Below are 13,104 nucleotides of genomic sequence, written 5' to 3' on the forward strand. Positions count from 1 at the left end.
ACAGTCAGTATGCCGATAAGCCTGGCAAATTGAGATGAAGCTCCTGCCAGAAACACATTAATTGTTCCCACATTTAGCCGAGTCGCATAAAGCCACAAAAACTGAGCCTGATCATAAAAACCATAAGAGGGTTATTTGCATGCTTATTCAGTGTGCACCACAGTTCTGATGGAAAACAAGTTTCCATTTCAACTTATTTACTGTATCAAGTAGTGCATTATCTCAAATCTCTCTCCTTTCTGGAGACTATTGGTGTAAAGCTGATTTTTATTTACAGGATGTTCACAATCATACAGTGTGCTGCATGTTTGAAAGTTTACTGCAAATCCATCGACAAGTGCTGAAACGGTGTGTAACAGCAGTGTGAAGCAGTGTTTGACAAACAGCAGCTCACAGAGTTAATCATGGGTAAATTTGATTCACCGGTGCTCCTTCAGCGGATCACCGAGTGCTATCAATGCTTTCACCACTAAATTAAACTTACACTTCACTTTATGAGCCGCAGCTGCTTTTTTGTAATCGCAGTTATCTGAAAAGGTTTCCTTGAAGGACAATGTAACTGCATGTACGATCATGTTGCGGCACAGTTTATTTTATTTTTCATCACTTCCTACGCTGTAACCTACGGCTGTGAGGACAGACTCGATGCTGCTGACGTCCCCCCAGGATGCATGTGTTGAAAACAGCACAAAGACAATATATTTAATGTTTGAGCTCATCAGCTTCACTGATTTCATTCTGAATTTGATGCAGCAACACGTTTCAAACACGTTGACTGCGTTCTCTTTTTATTTCCATTTTCCCAACTTTTTATGAATCAGGGTTGTAAAACTTGGCAGAGACTCTTCCTTTTTTGTAGTTTGATGAACACACACCTGACGGACACCTGCTGTGTGTCTTTCATACACATTGAGATAAGTTATGTTTCGTTTCCTTTCATAATGTATGCTAACCATGATGAAGGTTAGCATCGAATTCAGTCCCAACTCCTGTGCTTGTGATTTAATAAGGGCACTGGAGCGGCCTCGCATGTTGTGTTTATATGGTGCAAAACTGGCTCCAACAGCAGCCGCAGCTGTACTTTATTTTCTTTATGGCAAATGAGAGAAAGTAACTGGAAGCGAACCCGTCGGTAACGCCGGTCAGTGCGGCTGAACAGCTGTTGATTCAACTAAATATCTGAAGGTTATTGAACTTGTTTTCTGCTGTTTGATGAACTTACCTCTGTTGGTTTTACACTTTCACAGCTCATGAAGAAGTCAAAGTAATTATTTAACTTTAGTTCAGTTAAGTCACATTTTCCACACCAGCAGCTGGATTCTGATCAGATGATGCAAACGCGCAGTGAACATACGACTCATGGAGTAGCTCAATGTGTGTATTGCTCCATTTGTTTCTGACACACAATTACCAATGACTTCATTTAACTTTTAAATAAAGTGGCTGCAAAAAGAAGAGTTCTGATCCATGACAGAAGAGAGCAGACTCCATGTATCCCTGAATCCCCCTCTTTATCTGGCATAATTACAGTACATCTCAGAGTGTTAACGTTCCATGTAAAATTAAAGAAAATGACAGCTGCTGCAGGCAGTACGGCTCACAGTCATTTCTCAGAATTGACAGCAGGAAAAATGTGTTTGAATGCCAACAAGTAGAGATGATGAAAAAATGGAGTTTCCTCCTGGGAATATAATGTGAAGTGCTGCTTGTGAGCTCCTCTTCAAAACCAGAGGTCAACAATATGATCCGTCATGCATTCAAGTGCTCTTCATTTGAAACAATAACAAAATGGACTCTGCGACAAAACTTTCTCTCTCTCCTCTGTGAGTGCTGCTCTTCAAAGTATCACAAACGGGTGTTTCACATTTTTATGTTTCAAACCTACAAAAACGAGCGCTGATTATAAATTAGACAAGTGTAATTAAAAGGTTCCATGGGTAACTTTTTTTCTGGGTGTTCTGAGGCAACAGGAAGATCAAACGCTTTCTCCAGTTCTTTGTTTGAAGGTGACTCACAGGGATCAAAGTATTTTCTCATGTGGTTAATGTGTCTAATCCCACCTTGAATCAATAGGTTTCATGTGAGGGAGGGGACACGAGCACAGGTGACTTACTGACACAGTAACACAAACGTCGCACCTGCTGCAGCACAAAGCTGACGCTGCTATAGGACAGCCGCTCCTACATGCACTGGATAATCACACATTTGCATTAACGAGTGCGTTCTGGAGGAAATGTGACACCATCGTGTTCACTGGTGATGTTTTGGCTCCGATTCAAAGTTATGTGATTTTGTACCACAATATTTCCTGAACGTTAACCGAGTACTTCGAGTTCCCCAAACGGAATCATGACGCACTTAATTATGCTTAAAATACTGCAGGGGATAACAAATAAGAGAGTAAAGTTCAATTCAAAAGTAAATTCTGGGCTTCTGGACATAAAGATTGAGAAATCAGTTTCACCACGACGTCCAACGTCCAGTAGCTGTTCTGGAGCTTTTGATCATATCACATTGCCTTCATCAGAAGATGGAGTTCACCCATTTTCAATGGAGTTTAGCTGATTGTGCATCATAATCATATATAATCGATGCATCATGGTGTTTCCTCCAAATCATATTAACACTGAATTTAATACATAACCAGAAAATAAAGAAATAAATCTGATAATTCATATAGAAATTGTAAAAGCAGGAGCTGAAGGCAGTCAAACAGGTGGTCTAAAGGGGGAAATGACCCAATAATCGGAGCTCTGCAGAGATTAATCGTGAAAAATGTGCTGAAATGTTACATTATGTTTCCTCCTGCTTGCATGGAATTGAGCTAAGCGTTGCCATTGAGCGCTGTTTGCTCTAACATCGTACACTTTCTGTTGTCTTAACTCCAGGCTGTTCAGCCTGTCGTGTAAACAAATCGGCAGCCTGTCACGCTTCACACCATTTTGAATGGTTCACAATGAGTCCGTGTGTAGTCGACGTAACAAACACATCAGGCTGTGCAAAATGGATGCGGCGTGCTGGCGGATATCAAGGAGTCCCCTCCTCTGCATAACTGTGTCTAGTGTCTTTGTCTGTGAGGGCAGCACAAAAGCGAATGTGATTGTAAAATCAGCAGAAAGGATTATGGTTGGTGAAATGAAGGGGAGGACTGGCAACAATGCACTTCTTTACCTCCTCATGGCCGCACACAGTTCCAATCATCAAGGCTGCAGCCGTGTCTTTGAGTCAAACAATCCAGCTGCTTTCAAAGTGCATTTTTCGTTAAACATATAATATTTAATTAGCGGACTAATGCACTTAAAAAGACCCAAGGACTTTGCCTCAAAAAGGAAAAATTGGCCTTTTGTCCATTGCCCATCCAAAAAGTGCTGTAGATTTTTTTTTCTTTCACTTCTAATTGCATTAAAAAAGAAGTATAGGCCTTTATGCAGTGTTCCAAAGACACTGAAACACACACACACACAGATTCATTCAGAGTTTTTTTTTTCGCTCTGATTTCCTTTTATTCAGTTATTGCATTTAGCTTTTTTTAGTTATTGTTGAAGGCCTCTCAACGCGGCTGACCCTTGGAATCCTAATAAGACCCAATCTTAATTCACAATTGTGATCAGTTTTCATTTTCTGAAAACAATGTGTTGAAGAGAAGGCTTCACAATACGCTGATGTTCAGTGCCTTTTTCAAAAGTTTGATTCATCCGCTTTATCAGCAGGAAAACCTTTTTTTCTTTTGTTTGCAGCGTATGCCGTTAAGTGATGCATTGAAAGCCCTAATTAAAGCTCTTGCTTTATATACTTGTATTCTATAAACTCCCACCACCTTTACACTTTGTGAGTATCCTCAGATGAAGCTTGTGCTGATGTTATTTGTTCATTCAGATTAATTTGTAAGTAAAGTTCTTATTGACTTTATTCTGGACGAGCTGTACTTTTAGCCACATTAGCAGTGCAGCTACGGCGATGTCGGCGTCCATCTGTTTGTTGGACATTCGTGGTCCCCGGGGGTTCAGTCTTACTGACTTTGGTGATCTCCTGACTTTTCTTGCACTGTCAGTATGATGTTGACATTTGTGGTTTTGAGCAAAATGTCTCAACAGCTATTGGAAGTGTTGCCATGAACTTTGGTGCAAACATCCCCGCTCCCCTCGGGATCAACTGTAATGACTTTGTTGATCCCCTGACTTTTCATCTGGTGCCATCATCAATTTGTTGGTTTATGACTAACTACTTGCAGAACTAGTGATATTACCACCAGCCTCAGCTGTATTTTGTGTTGTTGCTAATTAGCAAGTACTAGCATGCTAAGTTGCTAGCATAGCTGAAGGCTTTTACTGGTTTCCCAGCAAAAACCTTCAAGAGAACAGATCTTTCAGACAGAATAACACTGAAGCCCAAGACTTTTTTTTTTTTTTTTTTTAAGAATATTTGATGAAGGGGACGTCTCAAACTGAAACAAAACCACGCACAAAATGCAGCGCCTGTGTATGCAACCTGGAAGTAAGAGATCTGTCACTCTTCAGTCAAATTCTGAAGACAACTTTTTACCTCCAAAGTGACCCAAACAGTGCTCATTGTGAAGCATGATCACCTCGACGGAAGTGCTCGGGTCAATTATTCCCCTTTTGAATCAAACGCACTTGAATGATTAAGCATCATAAGCTCTTAGCTCAAAGAGGACGGTAGCGTGTTGCAGCACTGTGGCCATTCTGTGCACTTTAATGAGTCGTGGAGCCTCCGTGATCATAAACAGGGTGGCTTTGATGCCTCATTGAAAGAACCTCTCCAACACGTCTGAAGGGGGCTCCTCCTTTGTAATAACAATTTCTAATTCTCTTCATCTAAGGGCCTGATTGGCGAGGAGGAAGAAAAAAAAAGAAAGAAAGGATTTCGTTCTCTCTGCTCAAGATGTTTTTGTATAAATCAAAAAACTGAATTTGCCCACAGGGCCCATCCGAGACCAGGCTTCCGTGAAGGGAGCGTGTCATTATGCCTCATCATCCCACACACACCAAACCCACAAGAAAAGAAAGGTAAATTCAAAGCCTGCGTAATCACTGCTCAGTTTATCACCATGTCGATTTCTCCCACACTTGAGAAGAACAGTTGAAGACGGTAACCAGGCAAGCAGTCGAGCTTTACTGCCAAGTATCCGGTCTGAACTCCTCCTTTAATTTTAGCTTGTTTTTCCTGGTGATGATCAGACGTGTTCAGTAACTGCAGCTTTCCCACGTAGTTTGAAAAAGACGAGTGCATACCCGCATTATTATGGGACATCAGGGCTAATTTAGAAGCTAATGATGGTCCAATATGAGATTTCTACAAGTGTGATGATGCACATAGACACCTTTTGTCCAGCAGTTGCATTCTCATTTTTTCAATCTGGGCGAATGAGAACATTTTAAAATTTAATGTGGAAAAATCACATAGGACACAATATTAATTAGAGTATGTGAGAGTGCATCAGTTGAATTACCACAGAAAACAATGTCTCTCAATCTGACTCAATTCCAGCTCCACCCAGCTCTCATACTTCACAAAGTCTAAAAATTATTTACAAATTTGACAGAATTTATTGAGGTCATTGCAATGGCTAATCTGTTTACATTTAGCTACCTGCACCTTTAACAACTGTGAAATCATGCAAACTGAAAGGAAAATTGTGGATTACGTCGGTTACCTTTTGGGATAATTGTAAGAAAAAGAAAAGTTTGTATATAAAACTATGACTGCACTGTAATGAAGTACACTGTCCTGTGTTAGGGCGCTGAAAGCTTTGCATACACTCACACAACCGTGCACACACAGAAACAATCTGTCAGCTTGCAAACTGCTCAACGTTCATCCTGCAGAGAGGAAAAAGGAAATGTAAATTATGATGACTTATTTAACGAGATTAGCATGGCAACAGCAAAGTATGATTTCAAACACCCCTCCCAACTAAAAGCTATAGCACACACACACACACACACACACACACGAGTGCACACAAAGGAGTGTGTGACAAACTTGCCGGCGCCCCTCGCAGGGTGACGCTACAGTTGATTTGGGAATTACAATTAGATTTATGATGTGGCTGCATATGGCTGAGCTCTCTGTTTCTCTCTCTGAAATGCTGGGATTGGCTGCAGCGAGCACCGGCGCCGTGGCGTATACACCACAGCACAGTCAGAATGTGTGGCGTTTCCTCACACACACACACACACACACACACACACACACACACACACACAATGGAACAATAGGCCACATTTACTGTAATGGGCCACCAAAATATAAAGACGGAGTGGAATAGCTCTACTTTGGAAACAGAAAGCCTTGTGTTGGAAATTATTAGGTCCCTGGAAAGTAAGAGCACTATTTAGAGCAATGGAAATAAAAATTCATGCAGCTCTACCTGTAACTTGTGCTCTCACATGCAGAACACAATGGGCAAGAGTGCTTTCCTGCATTCGCCCGTTCCCACAAAAGTCAAAGAAACAGTTGAAAAGCGTCGACGCAGTGACAGATTAGCAACAAAAATCTCAAGTCGGTACTTTTTATTTATTTATTTATTTTTTTGATTGTCTTTCTCACCAAGTTGTACTGACACTTTTTAGAGCCAAAGCTGGCTAATAAATACAATGAAATGTTAAAACGCACAATTGAATTTCAAATACAATACTCATCACAAAATGTGTCTGACCAGGAAACGTATGTTCTGCTTCTGCAGGTCACAACTGATAAGAGCATGAGGTTACCTATTCAAAGAGATCAGAGGTGATGTGACCCCTTCAGGCGGCACTAGAGCTGCGGCAACAAAATTTGCTTCAATTAATGAAATGCTTCTAAAGAAATGGCAATTTACCTGTGCCTGGCATGTACGAGGCTTCCTATAGAGTCCGAGCATGTGACTTTTGACTGTTCTAATTTATCATGTTGAAAATCAAACAACAACTTCACATTAGTTAATACTAAAAAAACAAAAAACAAAAAAAAAAAACATAGAATTTATATCCAGTGCTTAGGATGTGTATGACACTAACAGAAATTTCTATGCATGAGGCTTTTTTCCTGTGATGCAAGCAAAAACCAAAGTTCAGTCCCAGCTTGTGAAGCTTTTCCAGATATGGTCATGAAGACAAATATGGAGTCAGAAGGCATGTGAAACAGCTAATGGCTAAACAGAGCACCCAGAAACCACCCGAGGTCACAGGTGTTGAAAGTGGAAACATGTTCAAAAAGCAGAGTGTGGTGAAAAGAGACAAAGAAAAAAAAAATATTACGTGTCTTCAGAGAAAGAATGTGACATTTGAATAAAAACAGGGGAAAAAGCGTGCACACCCAGCATGGCGCTGACCGCTGGGCCGCGCCACGACGAACCACTGTGGAAAAACTTGTGTGCTCTGACTGGGGTGGTTTGACTGAGAAGCTGCTTGAGAATTACGCACCTTTTTTTTTTTCTTTTTTCCTCCATTCTTCTCATAATAATTTACCCATCTTCAAAATATACATGCAACGTAGAAAAAGGTACCCTTTTTGAAATAACAGACCTATTAAACCCATTTTTTTTTTTGCAACTATATAAATTCTTTTTTAAAACACAAGTTTGGTGTATATTTCCCACGTGATGCTTGAGAAGACATTTACAAATATTAACAGGCTAATAAAAATAGTAAAATTTTGTACACTTTTGTACCGATTCAAAACACAAAAATTCAAAATACAGTGAAGGGATCCAGAATATTAGAAACTCTTATCCTACAGTAGGGTAACTGTGGGGCTGCTCACCCCTGAACAGAGCTACAGGTACTCTTTAAAGACTCTTAAACTGTCTAACCAGAAATTTAGCCAAACATGGTCTCTACCTTTAGCCAGATTGAAAGGGACACACTCAGATGCTAAACGCCATCAACTGGTTGCGCCGTAAGCGTTAGGCCTCGAGGAACTATGGGCAATGTGGTTCATGACAGCACCAACGCAGCAGAATTGAAAAACTGACGCCTTCGATGCTGCTCTTCTGACTGCGTCTCAAAGCCGGAGGGGCTGCCAGAGAGCGACACAAAGTGTGCGTGTGTGTGTGTGTGTGTGAGTGTGACTGAGCGAGCGTGATGAAAACACATCCTCCCTGAGCTCTGCCTGTGATTGGGCCAGGAGGGGAGCCAGCAGTTAGCGAGTAGGAACTCATCTCATCAGATAGAAAAAGCTGATTGTATAAGACTTTTTTGCAGCATTGGAAGTTAAGACTACAACATCCCGAGTGAATGTGAATGTAGGTTTGGCACATTTGAAGTAAATCTGTACAATGCCTGGGTACTTACTTACTGACTGCACTTACTTAATAATAATAATAATAATAATAATAATAATAATAATAATAATAATAATAATAATATAAGGGATTTTGTTCCCTTTATTTCATTGACAGTCTGACAAATCTACCACTCTTTTTGTATGAAAACAAACAAAAAACAAACAAAAAAAAAACACATTCACAAGCTGGCACATCATACCTGAGCTGGGATATTTAAAAAAAAAACAAAAAAAAAAAACAGTAATGTAATGTAAGCAGTTTGTCAGAAAAAAAAGATGTAGATGCACTGTATCCGTAAGAAACAAAAGTAAGACTATAAGATTACAATAGCTAGGATTTATATTAAAACTTCTCAAATTTCAAGTTCCGACAGTCCAGAGTTTGTACAGGCAGTGACCTGTCAGAAAAAAGTCTACGGACCAAAAACAAAAAGGAAAAAACACAAAAAAGTAAATACATAATGATGAAAACTAAATCACTCCTTAAACATTTAAGACCAAATAGCTGTTGAAGACCAATTCCTGATGCTTCAAAATCCATGCATGCTCTTTACAAACCACACAGCAATGTGTTCGTCGCTCATTTGTTCTTTGTCTCATTCTCGCTCTCTCCTCTAACTCTTATTCGCTCCTGTTAAGATTGTCAAAGTGTAGGAAACTGAAGTCCGCTGTCGGTCGGATGTCTGTTCAGGTTGTTTTCTCGGGTCACTTTTTTCCCCTCAACCCTCTTCTTCAAATGGACGTCCATGGAGACACTGTCTTTTCTTTTTTCTTCTCACTCTCTGAGCATTTCCACTGAGCTTGAATCCTGTCTGGGCATGCTCGACGCGTGACGCAACATGTCCTGAAAGTTTGCCTGAAGGTCTCTGTGATAAATTGTGTTTTCAAAAAGTGTATCTGAGTATAACAGGATTTTTCTTTTTTCTCTTTTTACAACTGAGACCCTGAGCACACTCAGTTGGCACTGATGGCCTCCCGTGTCTCATGGTCGCTGCTATAGTCTGACTTGGGCTCGTCCTCAAAGTCCTCGTACATGTCCATGTCGTCGTCTCCATTGGTGGGGTCGCTGGGCAGATCCAAGGCTCCGACCCCGCTGCCATTGTTGCCTCTGCTTCCAGGCTCGGACTTCACCCCGTACGTGCTCTGGATGACGGGGATGGCGGGTTCGGGGCTGGCTGAGTTGCTGGAGCAGTCTGAGGTCAGGTGTGGGGATGGTGTGGCTGTCGTAGCCATGCTAATGGCGCCTGGGTAAACTCCGACACCGCCTGGGCTGTTGCCGAGAGGAATCGGTGGCTGAGGCCTGAGAAACAGAAAAAGGAAGAAGATGAGGGAAAGAAAAACAACAGCGGAAAAAATCAAATATCATAGTGTGGAAATGAGTACAAATAAAACTAAAAACCTCCAGCCATGTTAGCTGCTCTGGGAGGCTACACCACAGGGTTTGGAGCTAAATGCTAATGTCAGCATGCTAACAAGCTCCAGCCCATCGTCACCACCAGAGGTCGTCTCTGCAAGCAGGTTATTACGACCCATATTTACGTTTATTGCTCGGCAGTGACCTCTAGTTGCCATAATGTGAAATTGTAAGTCAACATGATTTTTTTAAAAACTTTCGTAAAGTAACTAAGTTGATTTTTTTCCTAAAACTTAACCAAGTGGTTTTAGTGGCTTAACACAGCGCTAACAACGTGATGCCGAACGTCCGACCTATTGAGTAGTTTGGGCATGAGGATGTTTAGCATGTATGATGTTTCACATGTTAACCATCCTAGCTCAATGTGTTAACATGCTAACATTTGCTAATTACAGCTAAACAAAGTACAGCTGTGGAAAATGGGAACGTCATTAGTTCTGAAGGCATTTTCTCATAAACTTAAGATTAAACAAACTGAAATTTTGACCTGATGGTGGTGCTGGAGGATCACCAAAGTTAATACAATTCATCCTGAAGGAAAATTAATGTGCATATGATTTTCATGCTAATTCATTAGATGCTGTTCAAACCACAAATGTGAACCTCATGGTGGCGCTAGAGGAAAAGTTAGGGGATTACTAAAATCGGTAGGGTTCATCCTCTGAGGACCATGAATGCATCATAAAAATTTAATGGGAATCTATGGGCAGTCTGGACCAAACAGGCTGCATTAAACCTTTTTATAATCATAAAATTATGCAAAAAAAAGAAGAAGAATGATTTAGTCATAGCAACAGTTAATATAACATCAACTGCTTACTGTACAAAGTGCACAGAGCGGCCTTTGATTGATTCATTATAACCTCCTTTGAACAAACTGCTTTGAACAAAACATTAATTCTCAGGCCACTTAAGTTAAACAGCAGCACTTCTCATCTGGCCGGGCATGTCCTAACATGGAGCTCTCCCTGCCAGCTCACAGCAGCCTCGGCTAAATAACCTGTTAAGATATAGATGGAATGAGGGTAAACGCACATCACTCAAACAGGCCCTCTGGCTCCTCAAATGAGCCACATAAAGCAGGAAAATTGCTGTCACTTTTCTCACCTAACAGTTTTCCCTCCTCTGTCTCCTGAAACAATTACCGCCGTACGCTCTGACAGACTCATTTTCACATGAAATGCTTTAAAACAACACTGGTTTAGTTGCGTGGAATGTGCCAGAAACTGGTTGTGTACTGGCTCCCAGTAGCTATTTGATTCAGCTTTGATTGAAAGTCCAGGCCTGGAGAATCATAAGCTTTTTCTGCGTTTGCTTGACCACACACAGTAAATGTGGCATTTAGCCTGTGACGTCTGCCTCGCTCTCGTTCCCTCTCAAACATCTGCTTACATTTCATATTCCACTATGTCTGTCTGCGTCCAATTTCGCTGCCCGCAAGCGCCCAGCATTGTCCTAATTTAATAAATGACAAGCTATTAAAAATCGCTCCTATTCAAAGCCGTGGCCTCTGGTAAATCCATCTCAAACACAGGCCACTGTGATGGCTTTAAACACATCCATGGCTGGTTCCTATTAAGACAATGCCACTGTTTTTCCCCTCGCTGCACTGACTACACTCTAAAAAATCCCATGCTCTTCAGTGAGCATTTAAAAGGTTTTACAGATACAACCAGCAGGCTCCAAGAAGAAACCTTTCATAAATGGTCCATAAACCCTGACGGTCACTCCACAAACCTCTAGCAAATGGATGTAGTTAGAATATTTCTTTTATATTCATACTAAGAAAAAACACCTCATATAAAGTGCTAAGAAACAGAGCAGTTGCCGGTGAAATATCTGAATGAAATGCGCTGAATGAAATGTTCTTCCTGCTAAAATACCCATATTCAGGCCAAGGTGGCTAGCAAGATGGCATGTTTATGAAGGAACCCGCTGAACTGAAAGGTGACAGGTGCAGCAGTAAATGAGTCAAAGTCTTTTTTAGCAAGATAAAGCGTCTTTCTGTGATCCAAGGCTTATGGCTGTCAATGCACAACGTCGCCTCTTAAGAAATATGCGAAATTCCTTCTGCCATTGTATGAGATGCAGTGATGGAGAAAAGCAGACCTGCCGACCCTTTTTCGCAGGATTCTCCCGTCTTTAACCCTTCTCTCCCGCTGTCCTCCGGTTTAAATGCTTTCTTATAAATCTCCTGCATTTTTTTTTTTTCCTTTCTAACAAAAAAAAAAAAAAAAACGTTGTCTGTAAAGTTGATGGGAGGCATTAATGTTTGATGTGTTTGCTGCATTCAGGTACCTGCTGTACCTGCTGTACCTGCTGTACCTGCAGTCCAGAGCAGAACGCCAGAAAATTTCCCATATTTTCAAATCCCAGTGTGGACAGGTTTGAAGAAAAGTGTGCTGGACAAGCTATTTCTATTACAAAATGTTGCGCTAACAGAGAGATTTCCATTGCAAACAGGCGTATTATTACACCGCACCTGTCTCCAACACAAGCAGATTTACTGCAGCCTTCTTTCAAGCCTTCTAGTATGAGCACTTCTTCTATATGGAGAGCTAAATGTGACGCTCAGAGACAGCTTTCCTGCTGACGCCGATACTCACCCCACGAAGAACTGCCTCATCTCCTGACGTCGTGACCGCATCATCTGCTTGTACTCTCCGATGCGCAGCTTCTTGCCGTCGATGATGCAGGTTCTCTTGGGCCGGGGCTTGTACTTGTAGTTGGGATATTTCTCCAGATGGATCTTGCTCAAGCGGGCCTGCTCCTCGTAGTACGGCTGCTTCTCCTGGTTGGTCATGGCTTTCCAGCGAGATCCTGGAGCAAATGATTGACATTTTATGTATTTACCTTCTCATAAAACCTGTTCATGTCTTATGAAATCAACGTTACAGACTTTAAGGAGTGACAAAAGGGGTTTGACACGCTTTCCCGAACTGTGTCGATGATCCTGGCTGAGTGCAGAGTTTGAGCTTTAATAGATGTAAAGAGGATTGAATCTGTGATCTGACAATGCTAGCTCACTGTCAATTAAGCTGCACGTTAATTCAATCATACAAAAGCGTCACGGGGCCTTGGCATGCACATAAAAACATCCAACCTGAAGGAACCTCAAGAAACGCTGACGTTTCTATCATGTGAACATCATTGAGTGTCTAACGAAGGAAGCTGTTGAAAATCAGGAGTGGATTACACTCTGCTCCCTCTTGGCTGAAGAAGAATGATGCATTGTGTACTTCTTATTTTTCCCGGTAAGAGGACCTTCTGAACGAGTGGACAGGGCCATTACGGCAGGAATGCAGCACATCTGCGAAGCACTCTGACAACTGTTGTACACACTCTGCCTCGCGTCTCTGTTTATCAAGGTTTATCACACACTAGTCTTGTACTTTTGTGACACA

The 13,104-nt window shown here is 41.4% G+C and overlaps 1 protein-coding gene across 2 annotated transcripts in view; it reads right to left on the minus strand.

Moving 5' to 3' along the window:
* Nucleotides 1-9,114: 9,114 nt before the first annotated feature.
* Nucleotides 9,115-13,104, minus strand: part of LOC143322527 (transcription factor SOX-6-like) — a 102,228-nt gene continuing 98,238 nt past the window's right edge. For both annotated transcript variants that reach the window (XM_076733769.1, XM_076733768.1), the window contains 2 exons: nt 12,307-12,520; nt 9,115-9,586 (listed from right to left, as the gene is read on the minus strand). In XM_076733769.1, the coding sequence (XP_076589884.1) occupies nt 9,241-9,586; nt 12,307-12,520 (560 nt within the window). In that variant the 3' untranslated portion in view covers nt 9,115-9,240. The remainder of the gene's footprint in view (nt 9,587-12,306; nt 12,521-13,104) is intronic.

The sequence above is a fragment of the Chaetodon auriga genome, chromosome 6 (assembly GCF_051107435.1).
Source record: "Chaetodon auriga isolate fChaAug3 chromosome 6, fChaAug3.hap1, whole genome shotgun sequence".
NCBI classification, from domain to species: domain Eukaryota; kingdom Metazoa; phylum Chordata; class Actinopteri; order Chaetodontiformes; family Chaetodontidae; genus Chaetodon; species Chaetodon auriga.